General features: G+C 41.3%; 1 protein-coding gene across 4 annotated transcripts in view; it reads left to right on the plus strand.

The window, feature by feature from the left end:
- SERGEF (secretion regulating guanine nucleotide exchange factor) overlaps positions 1-21,918 on the plus strand; it is a 227,063-nt gene that overhangs the window by 151,900 nt on the left and 53,245 nt on the right. The window contains exon 11 of one of the 4 annotated variants that reach the window (XM_054438113.2): positions 11,123-15,783. The exons of the other annotated variants lie outside the window; for them this stretch is intronic. Coding sequence (XP_054294088.2) covers positions 11,123-11,154 — 32 coding nt within the window. The 3' untranslated portion in view covers positions 11,155-15,783. Of the gene's footprint in view, positions 1-11,122; positions 15,784-21,918 lie in introns of those variants that run through there. 4 annotated transcript variants of the gene reach the window in all.

Genomic DNA, 21,918 nt, shown 5'->3' on the forward strand with positions numbered 1-21,918 from the left:
CCTCACTGCTTGCTACCTGATTGTTGTGGGTGTTAGGGTGGAGAGAGTTTAGCCTTCACTCTTGAAACAAAGCTGAGGTGATCTGACCATCTCATGATGATCCCTTCTTCCTCCTCAGGGAACTTACTGTATGCCAAGTGCCAGGCTCAACTCTTACACTGTCTCACTAAGCTCTTACTCACACTGTTAACATCCACTGTGTGTGTATCTTACATACACTTAACATGTAACCCTGTTTACATGTTCACTTAACATGTAACCCTGTTTACATGTTCACTTAACATGTAACCCTGTTTACATGTTCACTTAACATGTAACCCTGTTTACATGTTCACTTAACATGTAACCCTGTTTACATGTTCACTTAACATGTAACCCTGTTTACATGTTCACTTAACATGTAACCCTGTTTACATGTTCTCTTAACATGTAACCCTGTTCTACAGATGAGGAAAATGAGGCTCAGAAAAGCTAAACATATTAAGATCTCAAACTCATATTTGATGAAACCAGGATTTGAGCCACGTTATCTGATTCTGGAGCATGCACTCTTAAATTAGATTACCTTTTGTTTATTACAAAATAGTGTATGTACATAGTTTAAAATTTTTTAAATACTAAAAGGCTTAATAATGGCAATTTCTGCCTCATCTTTTCCCACTCTGTTGTCCGATTTCCGGAGCCAACCATTTTGAATTATTTTGGGGTGTCTATCTCTATATTTCTAAATTAAATGTCTATTTAAGGTATCAATTTTAAAATAAATTTTATCTGTTGCATTCTTATAAATAAAAATTTAATTATCTTATACCACCACCTTCATTTCCCTTCCCTCCATCCTCACCTGTAATTAAGTCATTAGTCTATTATTATGAGTAGTGTAGATACTGTTCTCACTGCTAAGCCAAGTAATATATCATGATATGGTTGCTATTTTATACTTTTCTTTTCCTGGAGTTAAACTTGCCTGTTTATTTTCCCCTTCCTTTAACTGACTTTCTATATACCAATCACTAATTGTTCCCAAATGCCTCCAAAACATCTATAAAACACCTCTTACACGCTTTGCAACATGGTCAAAGACGTCAACTCTTTCAGCAGTCTCCCCACCCCCACTTTCACCACATGCCACTCTGGGGTTCTGCCTTTCTGTTCCACTCTGAAATGGTTACTCTAGGCCTGCACAGTGGTTACCTGATGACTTCTGTATACCATTTTCCTGTGTTAAATCCCTGTTGCCTATCTTCCTTCTTCTTTAGATTAGTCTCATTTTGGTGGGGCACAGGACTCCTACCTTTCCTGGAAAAGAGGAGTTGAAGATAAATTTTTTGATTCTTTGAAATTCTGAAAATATGCTTACTCTATTTTCGCACTTGATTGACACTTTTGCTGTTTGTAGAAATCTAGGTTGGCAATTTTTTTCATTCTGACTTTTGCATGCATTTCCCATTGTCCTCTAGCATCTAGTGTTACTATTGAGAAGTCTGCTGCTTTTTCTAATTCCTGTTTCTTTGTACATTGCCATTTTTTTTCCTTGAAATTCCTAGGAACTTCTCTTTACTTCAGTGTTTCGAAATTTTGTGATGACATGCCTTGGTATGTATCTTCTTTATTCATTGCTCTGGTGTTTATTGAGCCTTCTCAGTCCAGAGGCTTAGGCTTGCCAGTTCTGGGAAATCTTTCTTGAAATTGTTTTATAATATTTTTCCTTATTTTTCTTTGTTCTATCTTTCAGGGACTTCTATTGAATGTATATTGAATTTCCTGACTCCTAATTTTCTTATCTTTTCTTTCCTCTTGGGCATGTTTTTACTTTTCTTACCACTTTGTGAGAAAATTTTTTGACTTGATCTTCCAACTTTTCTAATGAAACTTTTATTTAGCTATTATTTTTAATTTCTAAGGCTCTTTCTTATTTTTAATCCTTTAAAATAGTTTTCTGTTCTTGTTTATATTGCCATATCATCTATCATTTTTCTATGGATATTAATTATAGAGTTTAAAAAAATGTTTTCTTTTGTTCTCTGCCTTGACTCTGTTTTTTTCCAATTTTTAATTTTCTATTTCTTTGTTTTGGGTTCTGTCTTTCACACTGGAGACTGTGCTGGATGTTTTTTGTTTGCCCTGTAGATGCACTATCCACCTTTTTTCACACTCCATATACCCCTAGGGAGGATGGCCTCTCTATGGCCTGCATCAACTGGCCCTCTGGCTTCTGGTTGGGTTCAGCTAATGAGACGAATGGCAGATCTCAGGACTGAAAAACAATGAGAGCTTCTCCCTGCTTACCTGCTGTAGCTGCATCCCTCTATCAGGGATTCCAGTCTGGTGTCCCTCTCCTTAACTTCACCCTCTCCAATTCACCCTCTCCAAGGGTAACCACTCCTTTCCCTTACTTCTTCAGGCTTAGAGGTGGTAGAGCTCTAGTTTTATCTAGTAGTCCTGGAATATAAACATTGTCCATACTTCTGTAAATGGTTCCTTTATTAAACTCCTGCTATCCAGTTTGATGTGGTCCTCTGCTGAGATTCTAACTGATACAGAGGTTTTCCTCTCTAAAGATCTGATGATCTTTAGCTGGCTGTTTATATTGAAAAGAGATACTACATGAGACTCTGTGTGCATGGGGAGGGTGCATTGGCTGCTGACTTCCTTGTAAGATGTTTGGACTGAGGAGTTGGGGAAGCTTTTCCCCATTGGTAAACTTCCAGAGATCAATATTTATGAACTTTTCCCCTAATCTTCTGTCTTGGGGTGTATATGCTTAGTTGTTGACTTTCTGGAGCAGGATGCTGGAAGGGGGCTGGGGGGAGTCCCATCATCCTTTACATAGACTGTCACTTACTCACTTAACCCTTTTGTTTCATTCTGATCCTCACTGCCACCCTCCGACGACTCTTTTTCCGGATCCAGGGCTGTCCTGGGTCAGTTTCGCCAGATAATGTGTGGTGTTCGTTAGGTATAGCAACAGATAAGTTGCCTAGTTATGTGTTTTTGGGGAGAATCTGGGCATCTAACTACCCCCCATAAATATACTTTCAGGCAACCCCTCTGATTTCAGCCCTATCCTTACCCGACTTTCAAAGACACTTGGTGCTTCTCAGTCCTGAGGCTTTTCAGTGTCTTGCAAGACAAAATTTGTTTCCTTCTCACTGTTCCCTTCAGCAGGCACAAGGTTTCAGCCTCCTCCACTCTGCATAGTCAGTTACCTCCTTCATCTGTGGTATTCATCTGAAATGTGTTGAACTATCTTGTTTCTCCTTCTCTTCGTCTTTTCTTGGTGGATTCATACTTTCTTTGTTCCTTTACAGTTGGTTTAAGAGGGTTTTGGAAGGAAATAGAGATAAAGGTATGGGCTCAATCTACCCCAATTAATGGAAGTTCCTACTACTCTTTGTAGGCCACAGCTGAAAAGGATAGAGGAAGTGGTCCCACAGTGGCCCAGAGAATGCGAGGCAGGCTGGAAGTTGTGTGACTGCACAGTATGACAGAAGGGAAGCCACTCAAAGCTGAAGCCTTGGCACCATGGCCTTTGTATTTGCGAGTTTTGTGAGTCTGTTCATTTTATTCGGGCAGCACCTCTGAGATGAATACTTCTTGTGAAGGGAATTTACTAAGATCAGTTGGGAACCTACTTGAAGAAGTTTTCACCAAATGGCATTACATAGCAAGAAGGGGGAAAATATGGGGAGCTCTTGGACAGATCCTTTTTAAAATTTTAATTTTGCCAAACGGAGAGGGTAGCCAAAGAAGATTTATATGCTTCTACTGTGGGAGGGACTGCTTTTCGGAGCAGGGAGAAGCAAAATCTTAGCTGATCTAATGTAAGAAGAGCCCTGGGGTCATAGAACCACAGACTTTCATGGTGGAGGGGACTTCAAAAACAGCCTAATCTTTACAGAAGAGGAAATTAAGGCCTAAGTTTGGAAATGATTTGCCCTAAGTCACACAGCAAGTTACAGGCTATGCTCAGAATTGTCACCTACAAGTCCTAACTTCAGCTGGCACATTACACCCCTCTGGAGATAGAATGTCAGCAACTTTAGAGGTGAGCTCCAAAGACCCCACCCTTGTCGCTGTGACCTCACAGTCCATGGCCTTAGGAGCCCTTGACTTGGCTTGTTTCTGGGTAGTTTCTGCCACTCACCCACACTGGAGATGTTACATTCTCCATTTCCCTATGCTGCATAGATTTGTACCAAACCAGTACTATGCCAAATTGTAGACCTGTTTAGACATGTTTCCTTTCGTTTCATTATTTTTGGGGGCTCTGCCAAGGCTCACCATATGAACTCAAATGTGGTTTAAGAAACAAAAAAAGATAATGACTTCAATAGCTTGGCTTTTTAGGAAAGTTAAGGGGGGAGAAGAGTCCAGGAAGCCAACACACTGTATGATCAACTCTCAAATATTTATTGAACCATAATAACAGTAATAGTTGACATTATTGATCTATGTGTGGTTTTACACATTTTACATACATTGTTAATTGATTCTTTACATCAACAGTAAGGTAGGTACTATTATTATACCTGTTTCACAGATGGGGAAACTAAGGCAGAGAGGGTAAGTAACTTGCTCAAGGAGGAGAACCTTGTCCTGGGTACTCTGCAGCTTAAGGAGTTGGGTATCTAAAGACACAGGTTCATAATTAGCAATATTCTCTCAAATTATTCAGTAACAGATTGTTAAGAGCTGCAAAGGGGTCACTTTTGGCTCCCAGAAGGCTCCAGCTGCAGTCTGTCTCCATGAAGGCATAAAAGGGGAACATTTCACTTTTTCTGAAAACTGGGAATTTATATACACAAAGGATGATGAATTCAGGATCTAAAGCGTGGAAATATGAACAGAAGTCAACAAAGTAATGTGTAATTGGGAATCAATATAAGAGAGGGCCTAGTGGTAGAAATGGTAAGTCTTGGGTATTGACTGAGTCAGCTTGCACTAGGGAGGCCAGAGCACAGGGGAGCCAGCCATGGCAGCAGAGATATTGACAGAGGGTAAAGGATGAGCTTGTTAGTTATATTGCCTTTAAATTGTCAGTGGGATAGGCAGTGGGGTAGTCTGAAGACATTCCTATAAAAGAGGCCTAGAGAGGAAATTTGTGGGTTAGGGTTGGGGATGTGGTTTTCAGTATCTTGCATTACAGGACCACATCTGTGCCCACATTGCAGAATAACCTTTGTCCATTCTAGAGAGAGCCTGCAAAGTATAGATGGCCATGGTATACTTGGGAATGTTGGGTTTATAGAATTAAAGTGGGTTGGTGCTGAAAAGGATCTCAGAAGCCAACTGTTCCCAGTCTTCACCTATAAGTGAAATATTCAAGTCTTAGAAGGGGCAGTGATATGTTTCAGTTGTGAGCCAGCCAGAGGACATGCCCAGGCAGACTAAGAAAGCAGATCTCCCACCACTCAGCCCAGGCCCCTTTGCTTCAAATCATGTCGCAGAGGGAGAACAGTAGTTCCCCTTATCTGCAGTTTCACTTTCTACAGTTTCTGTTACCTGCAGTCAGCCACAGTCCGAAAATACTCAATGGAAAATTCCAGAAATAAACAATGCAAAAGTTTCACATTCTGAGTAGCGTGATGAAATCTCATGCCATGTCACTCCATCCCACCCAGAACATGAATCATCTCTTTGTCCAGTGTGTCCATGATGTATATACTATCCGCCCGTTACTGTATAGGAAAAAACAGCAAACGTATATAGTTTGATACTATCTGAGATTTCAGGCATCCCTTGGGGGTCTTGGAACATGTCCCCTGAAGATAAGGGGGCACTACTGTATTTAAAACTGTGACAGTTTCCAAATCCAGTAGTGACTATCCCCTAGTGAAGATGTCTTTTTAATCTGGCTCCTTAAACTGTCCAGGTACCTTTGTTAATCTTCACTTTTAAAATGAAATTTAAATTACCTTAAGTAATTTACTTGCCCTCCAAGGGCTCCAATTGCACATCTATAAAATAAAGATAATACTCTGGCTCTCCTACTCCCCCGCTTTACTTTATATAGACTTTCTGAGGTTGGAACAAGTATAAGTATGGTTGGAAAAGAAAGATAATAATTTTGTATAAAAAGTAAGAATATTATAGTTTTAATAAATCGTTTCATTATAATTTTCAAATGAAGTTGATGTGATTTTGAGAGGGACAGTAAGTCCATGAAAGAAACTCAGCTCTGCTCCTTCCTAGCCATGCAACTTTGAGTGAATGATAACCTCCTTGAGCCTCAGTTTCCCTATGTAGATAAAGAATGAAAATGCTCAGAGCAACTATGACAGTTAGACGGGATAATATATGTAAAGGACTGAGCTTAGTGCCTGATGCTTGACAGAAGCAGTAAATGCAGATTTCTATAGCTCCACATCCTTGCCAGAACTTAGCATGATCCAGTTATCAAATTTTACCTGTCAAAGGTGAGAAACAAAATGTTACTCTACCAAAATAAGAATTTAGTTTCAAAGACAGAGTGTGTCAGTCCAGGTTCAACTAGAGAAACAGACCCAGAAGGAGATGCAAATTAAGATATTTTAGGTGAGGAATTGGCTTGTACAACTATGGAGACTGGCTAGCAAGCTTGAAATCCACAGGGCAAACTGTCAGGAAGGACAGGCAGTGGCAGCGAAATAGGAAGTAGGGAAGAGATTTGAAAGCCAGTGCTTGTCAGTAATTAAATGGCCTAATATGAAAAGGATTGAGAAGGGAAGGGGAAGAATGGGCAGGATCGAGGTTGTGGTACCCTTTTCTCCTTGGTAGACTGGGTAGATATGTCATCATTGAGAAGAGAAATGCCTGGAGAGGGGAAAGAATAGGCTTTGGGCAAGGTAATGAATTTATTTTTTAGCATAGCTGAGTGTAAGATGCCTGTGGAACAATAGCCATCTTACCCAAATAGGACTATCTGATGGAAGGTTGGAATGAAAACTTTCAGCTCTGTAGAGAAGTCAGGGAGTTGGTTCTGTAGAGAAAGCTTAATGAAGCAGAGCTACTTAATTACAGTTTTTTCTTTATGTATATGTACATAGCGTTTCTGCTAAGTGGCCCTGCTATAGGGTATGGTGTTGTGATAGCTTTAATAATGTTATGTAAGTGTCACTGTTCTGTGATTATTTTTGCTGCTGCAATAATTTGGCCCAGGGCAAAGACTGCTTTCCTGGTCCCTTTTTTTTTTTTTTTTTTTTTTTTTGAGACGTATCTTGGGCTGTCCTCCAGGCTGGAGTGCAGCGGTGTGATCTTGGCTCACTGCAACCTCTGCCTCCCGGTTTCAAGCGATTCTCCTGCCTCAGCTTCAGCCTCCCGAGTAGCTGTGACTACAGGTGTGCGCCACTGTGCCCGGCTAAATTTTGTGTGTGTGTGTGTGTATTTTGTTGTTGTTGTTGTTGTTGTTTGTTTGTTTTAGTAGGGACATGTTTTGCCATGTTGGCCAGGCTTCTCAAACTCCTGACCTCAGGTGATCCACCTGCCTCGGCCTCACAAAGTGCTGGAATTACAGGCGTGAGCCACCGTGCCCAGCCTCCTGGTCCCTTTTTTAATAGGGACAAACTCATCTTAGTAGACTTTCCAGATTCCAAGAAGCTATTGCGAAGATTGAGTCCTCAATAGGAACGCCATACGTGGATACATGGGAAGGCTCTATCTCCTGAGGAAAAACCAGATGGAGTTGTTCATTTCTGCGGAGTGACCTGAAGGCACATAGCACCACGTATGATTAATGACTTTGTGTAGCAGCTCACTGCCCCAGTAAACAAGGCCAGCCCAGTCACATTGCCTGGGAAGAAGCACTGTGTGCTCTTCCTCAACCCTAGACCTCCTCTTAACAGGTCTACAGATAACAGATGGGGGTGTGGTGCCTTGGGAAATACAGGAGCAAGGGGAAGGAGAAGAAATGAACATTCACTTAACATTTCTCATGTGCCAAGCAGTGTGTTGGGCACGTTCATGATGATAATAATGAAAACAGTGACAGCTAACACTTACTGATTGTTTCCCTTGGTGCCAAGCACTGTTCATTTATGATAAATTTTTTTCTATTTAATCATCACAACAACCATATGAAGTGGGTACTATTGTTTGCTATGTTTTACAAGTGAGGAAATCAGGGCAGAGAGATTAAATGATTTGCCTAGGGTCACACAATTATGTAGTAGTATATATCTAAGGTGGGACTTGAAAAGTGTTCCTAAGCCCACAGTTCCAGACTCCGTGCTACTACTCTCTGATACTGTCACAGCCACTTTCCCCTCCCTGGTCCTGTCATGCAGAGGAGCAAGACTACAGAGTTCTTTCTCTGACAGTTCTCATAGATTTCTGTCTTCACTTTATTGGGTGAATGGGTTATGGGAAGCACTGAGCGAGAATTAGGAGACCTAGGTTCTTATCCTACCCTCGGTCTGACCTTGGACCTCAGGTCTAACCCTCACATTCTTCATCTGTAAAATGGAGATACTAACATCTACCAGGGTATTATGAGGATCAGATGAATAAATTGCTAGCAAAGTGTTTATGTAAATGCTGAGAGTTACCTTGTTGCATCTGTACCTACTTCTTTGCTTTTCAGAATACCTTCTTTCCTGTTACCTTCCCTGACCCTGACTCCTTTTGTCCTTTATTATGATTTATGACATTTTTATCACTTAAAAGTCTGTGATAATCATGCTTAAGGCAGGAGGCCACTGAAATTCTTACATAAATAATTCCACCTACCTGAGCCAAATGGAGGGGGTGAGGTGGGGTGGTGTGTAGCAGATTTAGCAGCTGCTGAAGCTATAACCAAGAGAAGTCTCCTTGTCAGTCACAGGAATGAATCATTCAAATGGCTGCCTTGCTGGGTCCTTCCCAGAGCCAGAAGGTAAATTAGGGAGCAATGTTGCTTTCATCACTCACTAAGCTTAAAATGAAGCTCTGCCTCTTTGAAATGTAGCAAGGATTTCTGTTTGAAAGAGCATGGGTTCTGGAGTCAGACTGACCTGAGTTCATTCAATTCCCAGTATTGCCATTTAGTAGCTGAATGACCTTGGGCAAGTCATCTTACCTAATTAGGCCTCAGTTTCCTCCTCTGTACATGCATCCCAAGGTTATTGTGCAGCACAGATGAGATCATGGGTATAAAGGGCCCAGGATGGTACCACACACTCATTAGACTCTCAGCAGTTTTTACTTTGCTGTGTCTCCAAGCTGTGGGAATGAACACCTTAGGGAGGTAGATTTGATGGGGAGTGAAACAACTTGGTTTCCAGAGTGCAAAAGCAGAGAACTCAGTAATAGACATTTGAATCACAGGTCTATTTTTAGTTCAATCCAGCCTAAGGTTTCAAAATGTGGGTTTTTCCTTGTGTCCCTTCATCCTGTCTGTGTAAGCAGTGGGGACGGGGTTGTCCAGCTTCTCTGAAGGCACGTACTCCTGCCATTTCAGTCATATCTTTTTCCTCATTAGTGTCCAGCCCAGTCACCTTGGATACCATAAGCTTAAAAATCTGCAATAATGCATGAATGTAAGTGTTTTACTCTAGTCTTCAGCAAGATTCTGTCACTGCTACACCAGCCTTCAACTCTCCAACTTTTAAAACTTTGGGGAAATTTCATCCATAACCCTCATCCATGTTTCTAGTATGGCTGACTTCCTGACTTTGGGGAGCGCAGCAGTAAATACTTTTCTACCAGGTCCTGTCTCTCCCTTCCCTTCTCAAAATGCATATATCTCCCACACAGGGCCCCACAGTCACAGAGCAGCCTCATGTGCCGGGGCTCTATAGAGCATCCTTGTACTCATGTGTCTTACAGAAGAGGGATGCAAACTACTAGATACACAGGAGACACATAATAATTAATGTTTGTTCATTTCTTCCTTGCAACAGCTCTCTGGTAAGTATGAATATGGTTTCATGGTTAAGGGCACTGCATTTCAAATCAAGGAGACCAAGGTTTGAATCCTAACTCTGTAACTTAACAGTTATATGACCTGGCACAAATTATTGAACTCCTCTGAGCGTAGGTTTCCTCTTCTGTCAACTGGAGATAATAGTACCCCTCTCACAGGACTGTAAGGAGGAGTGAAAGAATGCATGCAAAGCCGTCAGCACAGGGCCAGCACACAGTACAGATATATACATAGTAATTGTGACAGTTTCACAGCAGAGGAAATACTGCCCCAGGGAGGTTAGCTAATTTATCTAAGGTAGGTATCATCCCTATTTTATGTAAAAGGACATCGAGGCTGAGTCAAGCATGTTGTCCAATGTTATACAGTGAGTAAGCAGCAGAATGTGAACTACAACCCAGGTCTCCTGACACCTCAGCCAGGTCTCCTAACATTTCACCAGAAGCCTCTGGAAAACTGGAATAAATGCCCCCCAGCCCATTTACAATTGCCCCCCTGGTGGTGGAATCCAAGCCCAGCTTCCCTTTTGCTGAATCCTGCTTTCTAGAAATAGGCTGCCAGTGTTATTGATGTATAAGAATGCTTGTGATTTTTGTACATTGATTTTGTATCCTGAGACTTTGCTGAAGTCGCTTATCAGCTTAAGGAGATTTTGGGCTGAGACAATGGGGTTTTCTAGATATACTATCATGTCATCGGCAAACAGGGACAATTTGACTTCCTCTTTTCCTAATTGAATACCCTTGATTTCCTTCTCCTGCCTAATTGCCCTGGCCAGAACTTCCAACACTATGTTGAATAGAAGTGGTGAGAGAGGGCATCCCTGTCTTGTGCCAGTTTTCAAAGGGAATGCTTCCAGTTTTTGCCCATTCAGTATGATATTGGCTGTGGGTTTGTCATAAATAGCTCTTATTATTTTGAGATACGTCCCATCAATACCTAATTTATTGAGAGTTTTTAGCATGAAGGGTTGTTGAATTTTGTCAAAGGCCTTTTCTGCATCTATTGAGATAATCATGTGGTTTTTGTCTTTGGTTCTGTTTATATGCTGGATTACATTTATTGATTTGCGTATATTGAACCAGCCTTGCATCCCAGGGATGAAGCCCACTTGATCATGGTGGATAAGCTTTTTGATGTGCTGCTGGATTCTGTTTGCCAGTATTTTATTGAGGATTTTTGCATCAATGTTCATCAAGGATATTGGTCTAAAATTCTCTTTTTTTGTTGTGTCTCTGCCAGGCTTTGGTATCAGGATGATGCTGGCCTCATAAAATGAGTTAGGGAGGATTCCCTCTTTTTCTATTGATTGGAATAGTTTCAGAAGGAATGGTACCAGCTCTTCCTTGTACCTCTGGTAGAATTCGGCTGTGAACCCATCTGGTCCTGGACTTTTTTTGGTTGGTAAGCTATTGATTATTGCCACAATTTCAGCTCCTGTTATTGGTCTATTCAGAGATTCAACTTCTTCCTGGTTTAGTCTTGGGAGGGTGTATGTGTTGAGGAATTTATCCATTTCTTCTAGATTTTCTAGTTTATTTGCCTAGAGGTGTTTGTAATATTCTCTGATGGTAGTTTGTATTTCTGTGGGATCGGTGGTGATATCCCCTTTATCATTTTTTATTGCATCTATTTGATTCTTCTCTCTTTTTTTCTTTATTAATCTTGCTAGCAGTCTATCAATTTTGTTGATACTTTCAAAAAACCAGCTCCTGGATTCATTTATTTTTTGAAGGGTTTTTTGTGTCTCTATGAACAGACACTTCTCAAAAGAAGACATTTATGCAGCCAAAAAACACATGAAAAAATGCTCACCATCACTGGCCATCAGAGAAATGCAAATCAAAACCACAATGAGATACCATCTCACACCAGTTAGAATGGCAGTCATTAAAAAGTCAGGAAACAACAGGTGCTGGAGAGGATGTGGAGAAATAGGAACACTTTTACACTGTTGGTGGGGCTGTAAACTAGTTCAACCCTTGTGGAAGTCAGTGTGGCGATTCCTCAGGGATCTAGAACTAGAAATTCCATTTGACCCAGCCATCCCATTACTGGGTATATACCCAAAGGACTATAAATCATGCTGCTATAAAGACACATGCACACGTATGTTTATTGCAGCATTATTCACAATAGCAAAGACTTGGAACCAACCCAAATGTCCAACAATGATAGACTGGATTAAGAAAATGTGGCACATATACACCATGGAATACTATGCAGCCCTAAAAAATGATGAGTTCATGTCCTTTGTAGGGACATGGATGAAATTGGAAATCATCATTCTCAGTAAACTATCGCAAGAACAGAAAACCAAACACCGCATATTCTCACTCATAGGTGGGAATTGAACAATGAGAACACATGGACACAGGAAGGGGAACATCACACTTCAGGGACTGTTGTGGGGTGGGGGGAGGGGGGAGGAATAGCATTGGGAGATATACCTAATGCTAGATGACGAGTTGGTGGGTGCAGCGCACCAGCATGGCACATGTATACATATGTAACTTACCTGCACGTTGCGCACATGTACCATAGAGTCTAAAGTATAATAATAATAATAATAAAGGAAAAAAAAAAAAGAAATAGGCTGCCAGTGAAAGATGTGTGCAAGTGTATATAGAAATGCATACATATGTGTGATAGAGTGGGAAAATATCCCAGGGAGCCATGATTACCAGAGTACTCCAAGAATGCAGTATTTTGGTTAATGGATTTTTCTCAGAGTATTAACCTCTTGGTTTCAGGCCTTGCTGAAAGTCATTATGAAATGCATTGCAAACATTCACTCTCTGATGCTAGAAGGAGCTGTCTAGTGAGCATAATTAAATTCTCTTTAAGTGACAGAGGATCTTGGCAGGATGTCCATTTATCACCAGAATGATCAGTTGTGCTGTTCAGGACTCTAATAACAACCCATATGTCTGTCTGGGTCTTTTACAACCATTATAACATTGAGTCATTGCAACAGCCCTGTATGTGTATGTGTGTGTTGGGAGTAAAGGGCAGGATGGGAAGATGATTATCCCCATGTTGTTAGTGAGGAGGCTAGGATTTGGAGAGCATGAATGTCCTGTTGGGCATCTGCTATGGTTTGAATATGCTCCTCAAAAGTTCCTGTGTTAGAAACTTGGTCCCCAGTGTAACAGTGCTGGGAGGTAGGGCCTTTGGAAGGTGATTGGGTCATGGGGGATCCACCCTTATGAATGGATTTATGTCATTATTGTGGGAGTAGGTTAGTTATTGCTGGAGCGGCTTTGTTAAAAATATAAGCTCTCTCTCGCATGTGTTCTCTTCTCCTTCCACCTGTCCACCCTAGCATGACCCTCACTAGATACCAGCACCATGCTCTTGGACTTTCCAGCCTCCAGAACTGTGAGCCAAATCAACTTCTTTATAAATTATCCAGCCTGTGGTATTCGGTTATAGCAACAGAAAAAAAGACCAGGAGAAGATCATATATCTTGAAAGTAACAGAGCTAGAACTGAAATGACATTTGCTGAGACATAATATAGTAAAGCAGAAAAAAACATAGATTTTTGAGTCAGACATACTTGAGTTTAAATCCTGATTTTGCCACTTACTGATGGTATTGACCGTGAATAAATTAATCTCTCAGGTCCTAAGATTCCTCATCTGTAAAATGGGTCAAATAGTATTTCCCTTGCTGGGGGTAATTTTAAGGATTCTAAATAATGTATATAAAGCAACCAGCATTGTGCCTGGTCGGAGTAGGTCCTCAGCACATGGAAGCTATTATTATTCTGTCTCCTGATCCTGTGCTCTTTCCAGTCTACCAAGATGTCTGCTACTGTAGATATAGAAGGTACAAGGGATTGGCCTGACCTATCTTCAGCCCATCAAACGCTAGAAGTCTTTTCATTAGCCTCAAGGGTGGGGTTGGGGGGGGTTGTTTTATCCCTTTCTAATAACAGAAGCTGGAGGCAGCTTTCATTCTGTAGGTAAAACTTAAATAATTTTATATCAATACCAGAGTTGCTGCAAAGCAATAAAGTAAGTATCACATATGACTGTTGTTGATAATAAGTGCCCAGAGTCAGGAAATGCTTTTTGGATTTTAAAAATATGCATAGAATTTGACTAGGAGAACAAGAGATACTTCATGCAGGATCAAAGTGTGGAGGTAAGACAATGTAAGATTTGATCAGCTTGGCTAGAACAAAAATTGTCATTGGTAGGGGAGCATACATGATAAGGATGGAAAAATAAACTCGTATATAGAGCTTCACGTGTGCATATAAACACACACATTACTCACATCTCCTATGCATGTACATTGCTTACCTAAAATACTTAGAATTGATTAGAAGCATTGGGTGAATAGATATTATTTTATCTCTCTATGATTTGTAGAAAAGCAATGTGGTCAGAAGAAAGAGAAATAGAGTGGGAGATGGGAGACCCAGATGTTGCTCTTGGTACCACCCCATTCGACTGTATAATCTGGACAAGACATGGAACCTCTTTGGGCCTTATCTCCTCATTTATAAAAACATCTGGGCCACTTTTGGAAAATCCTTTGGAGCTATTATCAAGAGCCTTGAAGATGTCCATTCACTTTCATTTATTAATTCATATCCTAGCATTCTCCTCTAAGGAAAGATCTTAAATATGGAAAAAAACTTTATGGTTAAAGATGTTCATCATAGTCTTTTTATAATTTAGTAAAATTATGAGCTACCTAATTTTACTAACATTTGGGACTGGATAAAAGATGACCTATCTGCTTCACTAATTTGTAGTGTTTAGTAAGTAAGAATTGCAGCATTGGTCATGGAAAAATGAAAACAAAAAGGCACATATGAAGAATATACTGGGAAATATACTTCCCAGTGTAGGAAGCATTGTTGATGTTATCCACACCCTTCATGATCCAGACCCAGATGTTCACACCAGCTGTCTTTGTGCCACCACTATTTGCTGTATATGGTGACCTCACTATGGTGATCTTAGGACATTTTCCTAACAAATACCTTTCATCCCTGTATGCTTTTGTATGTCTGGTTCATTCCTCCTGAAATGCCCTTCACTCCCTTGTCTAGCCATGAATATCTGCTCTTCTTCCAGTCCAGCTCTGCAGATTTCCTTGACTTCCTAAGTGGAATCAGTTGCTCCTTCATCCTTCTTTCTATAAAATTTGTAACTTGGCTCTAACACATATGTCCTGTGTTACAGTCTTCTTGTCTGTTTCTGTCTCTGCACATAGACTGGGCCTTCCTTAGGGTCAGAATTGTACAAATCCCTAGGACTCAGCAAAGGGCCTGGCATTTAATAATCACTCAATATATGATTGAATTTTTACTTTTTTTATTTTGATTTTTTGCTTTTCCATGTTTTCTGCATATTTTATAATGACTATGCATTGTGCTTATAATGGAAGAAAAATAATAGTAATTCATTTACTCATTTACTTTAACAAGGTGACTGGCCTAGTTCAGAGGTTCTCAAACTTGGAAGTTCATCAGAATCACCTGGAGAGCTTATTAAATTGCAGATACCCTGGCCCCTAGACAGACTTCTTGAGTCCCAGTCTCCCGGGTAAGGACCTGGAATCAGTATTATTAACAGGCTACCAGTTATTGGGATGCTCAGCCATACCTGAGAACCTTTGACCTCAGTACTGCTAAAGCCCTTTCAGCTTAAAATCTTCCTAGTTCTTGGATTGACCTCCTGTCCCTTGCTACCCCTGCTATGAGAGGCTTTAGCTGGAGGGCATGTGGAGCAACAGGCCATACAATGGAGAATACCTGTACTAGCTTCATTATTGGGCTCCTCTTCTGTGCCAAAGACTGCTTTGTAAATAGCATTTTAAAATATCTATACAATCATACTTTAAGGTCAGTTTTATTTTCTCCATTTTACAGATGAGAAAACTGAGGCAAAGAGAAGTTGTGACTTTCCCAAGGTCAAATAAGAAAGCATTGGATCCTGTGTTTCAATTCAGTTCTGTCAGACTTCAAAACTGGATCTAGAATTTCCCTCACTGCCCCTCCCTGTCCCCCTTCCCCCCAAATAAAGGAACCCCAGCAGGGTCACATACAGCCCTGCTGAGTGCAGACACGCTCTGCCGTCTGCTCAGGCATGTGGAATTAGCATCCTTGGGCAGCAGTGCACCACATAAGCAGAGGCTTGCAGCTCACCAAATGTGCTCTGGCGCCCACCCACCTGCTTACAGGGTGCAGTGAAGCAGTGGAATTCAATTTGCAGCAGTGACCTAAGAAGAGCTATTTTTAGTAAGAAAGTAGGTCAGGGGCTGCAGCGGTGCTGCCTGAGAAAGGAACAGCCTCCCCTGTCACCGGGAGGCTTGCTCACTTCTCACACAGCCAGTGTGGAGGTGAGGCACAGATCTGACATCCTCACATGACTGCAGTTGTAATCATTACTGTGGAGCCACTAGGGGGTAATACACACACACACATCTAAGATACAGAGGCTCTTGTCTGGGTTTGCTTAAGGTCTTGGCCCTAATCTTCCTCAGGAGATTAGAATCCCTTCAGGAAACACCTCTAACATGGTAGGAGGCTCATCTATTGTATACCTGCTACATGTCAGCCACCATTCTGGGTTTGATATGCATTCTCTCATTTAATCTTTGTGGTATCTCTGCAAGGTAAGTATTATTATCCCAGTTTTGCTGCTGTGGAAATGGAGTTGCAGAGAAATTAAGAGATATACCCAAGATCACACTGTTCATGTGTTGTGGAGCCATATTTTGAATCCTGTGAGAGACTTCAGTGCTGATGATCAGATGACCAGACCATCAAACCATGCTGGAGGTGATTTTTTAATTACCATTCTGCCTCTACCCCATTTTCAATACTTCAGAGAAAAAAAATACAAAGATGGCTTTCTCCATCTGAACTTATCTGAATCAGGACAGGAAAGAATACCCAGGACACAGACCCTTTCCCCAGAGAGGAGAGAATACATTTCTACATACTGCTGCCCAATCATCAAGCCCAGTAGTTGCCAAAAACAAACCAACCACCTGATTTCCCTGGGCCTGGAGTGTTTCAGAATCCTCTGCCCCACTTGTTCTGCCGTGTATTAACTGCAGAGCTGTGGCAAATTGCAGGGCACTCATTGGCGATACACAGGTGGACATGAGCTTGTTAACAGAATGCAGTAATTGACATATCGTGATTCATTATGCACAGCACGAAGGACTCTAGTAGAAGCCCACTTTGTGGCCAAGCGCTGCTGGCACCACCAACCTTGAGAATTTGTTTCTGGCTCTGTTCTGGCTCTCCAGCTGGAGAGCGCCATCCTTTTAGGGTCCAGAAGCAGTCTGTGGCTTCAGTCTTATCTGCCCCTACCTCCAGGCAAGGAGTAAGGATACTTCCCTGGTCCCAGGCTGCATGACGTTGGAGGGAGATTATTTGTTCATTCATTCACTCAACAAGCATTTAAAAAAATCTGGCCAGGCATGCAGTGGAGAACAAGACAGATAGTTCCTCCCCTTCCAGAACTTAATCACCTGGTGACTATCAGAACTACAAATTTCCCAGAACTACAAAAGCACCCAATTCCCAGTTCTATAGACCTGGAAGTGGGCCCTCTCTGGACCTTAGTTTCTTTATCATCAAATGAGTAAAAAAGAGAGAATTGTATTGGTCAATCTCTTTTAGCTCTAAGATTTCAGACTCTGTGGTTATGGATTATAAACATGAGTCACAGTATCAATCTTAGTCATTTGTATCCAATGCCAAAGGAAAAAAAATGAAAATCTCAAATTTCAGAATCTGGATGGGAAACATGGACACAAGCTAATTCAATTTCTTCACTTACAAATGGGAAAAATGAGGCTAAAAGAAGGGTGTGTCTTGCCTAGTATATCAGTGAACAGAGCCAGGATGGAGAGGCCTGTCAGCTGAGCCCAAGTCTTGAGATACCCCATTCCTACTGAGGCTGCCTCTTCACTCAGCACTGCTGCTGTGCCCCTCTTTGGAACCCTTTCTGCACTTGGCTTTTGTAACAGTGAGCTCTACTGAGTCTTCTACTTATACCTCTAACCACTGCTTCTGTGTTTCCTTATCAGCCCCAGGGCCAATGGCCTGAGAGTAGAAGAAGGAGTAGGCTTTGATAGCTGAGCCCCCCAAAGGTAAATCAAATTTACCTTTGTTATGCTAAGGCTATAAAAAAAAATGGACATGAAGAAGTTGAAGCAGAGCATGTAGAGTTTGCTGACAGAGTTCTCGAACAAGCAGTCACAGAGGCAAACCACAGTGAAACAACAGAAGAAGGGAACCTGGTGGAGATGGCTGCTGAGAAGTTGCTCCATGAACTCAGAGGACCTGTAGAAGGGCCTGCCTACACTCATTGTCTTAGAGCAGCCTTGCTAACCCACGGGCAGCGAGCTGCATGTGGCCCAGGACAGCTTTAAATGCAGCCCAACACAAATTTGTAAACTTTCTTAAAACAGGGTTTTTTTTGTTTTTTTGGGTTTTTTTTTAGCTCATTAGCCGTTGTAAGTGGTACTTTTTGCGTGGCCCAATTCTTCTTCCAGTGTGGCCCAGGAATGCCAAAAGATTGGACACCTCTGGCTTAGAGCCTCTCTATACCTCTGGCCCATGTCTGTCTTCTACATGTAGCCAATGAAAAGAATCTAAAGCTGGAAGGGCAGGGGACCTTTCTGATGCTCTTGTGAGGCAAAGGGATTGAGATCACTGCAGAGAAGTTGGCAACAGGAGGCCCATCATTTTTTCAGTGGCCAGGACATCTCCATTCTGGGTGGAGGAAGACGCAAGGCTTTGGCAAATGCTAAAATGCTTGTTTGTCTATTGCTCTTTCTTTATGTCCATCACATCTGGGAACCAGTACCTTGAAGCACTATCCTTGATTAATTTATAATTTTCTGCCCTATACTGACTGCCTAGGAAAGAGGTGGTCAGAGGTATGAGAGGGTGAAAATACCGTTCTTGATTATGAAAACCTATATCTGTTCTGTGTATCCATGGATAATTTTAGTCTTCTAAATTGATCTGTTATTTTCCATGCTTTATTTTTATAAAAAGTCATTTTTCAGTAAACATATAACATTGTCAAGAACTACCTAATCCATGTACATAAAATGTCATGTGAATGTATAAATATATATATAATGTATAAAAATAAAATTATTCTAATTTTTAAAAAATGACTAAAGGTCATTTGACTGTGAATTGGATGCCTGAGTCTGAAGTATTGATTCCTGTGTGTCCTTGAGCTAGTCACTTCCCCTTTCTGCCCCTCTGTTCTCATACCTATGAAGTGAAAGGTCTGGATCAGTGGTTTTAGTCACCTGGCCTATTCTATCAAATCACTTGGGATAATTGTTAAACATATACATTCCTGGGCCCACTTCCAGATCAATAGATTTGGGAATTGGGTGCTTAGAAATTTTTAGTTCTGATAGTCCTCCAGGTAATTAATTCCAGGTGATGTAGCCAGATTTTGAGTGGTTGTCTTCCTTGAACCCCTCTGGTTCTGATGTTTTCGGATCCTTTGCCTTCTTTCACTCTTGCTCAGTTTCCCATTGTTCTCTTTTCCTTTTTTCCCTAGAGTGCTCCTCTCACTAGACTGTGAACCTCTGAGGAGGAGGGGCTGTATCTTACCCACCTCTTTTTCCCCGTCCTCCAGCGCAATGTCTGGCACACTGGTAATGCTCAGTGAACAGTGGGTGCAATGAAGGGAAGGAGGGAATGAATGGGCTCTCATGGCTTTATACCACCTATACACATCCAAGTAATGTCCTTAATTTTTCCTGCATCCTCAGTCATTATAGATTTCTTCAGAATGGTAAGTGGAAAGACCACAGACTTTGGAATCTAAGAAAACTGGATTTGAATCTCAACTCTTTCTCTTACTGTGTAGTGATTTCTCCCAAGTCATTTAATCTCTTTAAACTACAGTTTCCTTGATTGTAAAATAAGGAGAATGGCACCTGTTGCTTGAGATTGTTGTTAGGATTGACTTACTACATGAAAATATGGATGCAGAGTGCTTGACATATAGTAGGAACTCAAGTATCTCAGCTTCTTTTCTTCCTTTACATGCCCTGTGGTGAGTAACAGTAAAAGGAGGGAGGAAGACTCAGAAGAATAGATCAACCCCAAGCCAGGCCGCAGAGGGTGACAATATGGTTCATTGTCATCTCCTGGCTTCCTGCGACACTGAGGTTCTCACTGAGGCCCAGGCATCTTGGTGGATCCCCACTTGCTCAACCCTGGGCATATCAGAATTCAGACTTAGAATCTCCTGACTTTAAGTGTGGCATGTTCTCTCTGTTTCTGTGAGCTACAGGAGACAGAGAAGTAACAAAAGAAATTCAAGGAACTATTATAGGTTGGGGATCCTTATGCAGGCTTGATGTCTGGGCTTGCTGTGAGAAACTCAAGTTCATTTCAAATGGTTGGTTCTCAGGGCTAAAAATCTGTGCATTGGTTTCGTTAGCATATCAACTCCTCTCTTCACACACTCTGTGTTGGAACTGCCACAGCATGCTGCTTTTCATAAAAGTCTCTCTTTCAAACCAAGTCCAGCTGTTTCAGTCCTAGAAGGCAGCCAGATTAGTTCTCTTCTGGGCAAAATGGTAAATGCTTATCACTCCCCACAATGCCTCCAGCACCACAGAAATAACAGCCACCCTTTACTGAGTGCCTACTGTGCTTGAGTCCTTTGACATCACTATGAGTGGTTATTATTAGCTCATTTTATAGGGCAGTAGGTTATGATTAAGACTGTAGACTTTCAAGTTTGACCAAGGTTCAAATCCTGGCCCCACCATATTTTAGCAAATCCTCTGTGAGTTTCTGTTTCTTATTAGCAAAAAAGGGCTAGTAATGTATACCTCATAGTACTGAAAGGATTAACTGAATACCACATGCATGGTCTTGGTACCACGCCTAATGCATGGTAAGTAAATCCTCAATAAATGTAACTGTGGTAATGATGGCAATGCTGTGGTGTCTTCATCTATAGAAGGTGGTTCACTGTAGTGGATACCAGAGAGATGAGGAGAGGTGGCAAAAATATCAACAGTTTCTGTTAGTCTAAGCCAGACTCAAGAGAACCTCAGAAATACTATTAGAAAGGGACCTGATATGATTGCTTGGAATAAACTCAGTGAATAGCTGCAGTGTATTATTCATTCAGCAGATTTTTATTGACTATCTACTATGTTTCAGGCCTTGTGCTAAAAGCTGGAGATACTATGATGATAAAACAGACATGATCCCTTGCCCTCAAGGAGCTTAAGTCTTATGGAAGGACTCAGACACTGTTAAAAAAAAATTGCACCAGTCGTGTAAAATTACAGACTAGGATAAATGCTATGAAAGAAAGGGACAAGGTACTATAAGAATGTATGATAGGGGTCCTCACCTACTTCACATGATCAAGGATAGCTTTGCTGAGGAATTGACATCTGAGCTGAGATCTGAAGGATCACTAGGAGTTATAATTAGATGAAAGGAGTGGGTAGGGTGGAGAGAAAGCTTTCTAGGCATATGGACAAATATGGCCCCCATGGTGAGAGGCAGCTTAGCGCTTTCAAAGAAGTGAGAAGGTCAATATGATTTGAGTACAGAGAAAAGGCTGGAGGGGGAGATTAGGGCCTTGCAGGCCATGTGAAGAGTTTCTTTTCTTTTTATTCTAAGCTAATAGTAATCATAGAAGGATTTGAAGCAGAGGTGGTTATGTGTGTGTTACTCATGGGGAGGGCACTATGCTCAATTTGACATTTATAAGAGATCTTTCCAACAATGACCTTGAGAATGGATGGAGGGTGCAAAAGTGGATGTGGCAAAACCAGTTAAGGAGCTTTTGCAATGGTCCCAGTAAGAAATCATGCTGGATAGAGTGAGAGAAGTAACAGTGGAGATAAGAAGGACAACATGGTTTGAGATATTTAGCAGGTAAAATTAGCAGGACTTGATAATGGATTGAATGTAGCTGTGAGGAAAAGAAAGATATGAAGCACAAGCCCCAGGTTTCTGGGTGCATAAGTGGGAATGGCCCTGCCATTCGCTAA

This window comes from Pongo pygmaeus, chromosome 9 (genome assembly GCF_028885625.2).
Source record: "Pongo pygmaeus isolate AG05252 chromosome 9, NHGRI_mPonPyg2-v2.0_pri, whole genome shotgun sequence".
Taxonomy (NCBI): domain Eukaryota; kingdom Metazoa; phylum Chordata; class Mammalia; order Primates; family Hominidae; genus Pongo; species Pongo pygmaeus.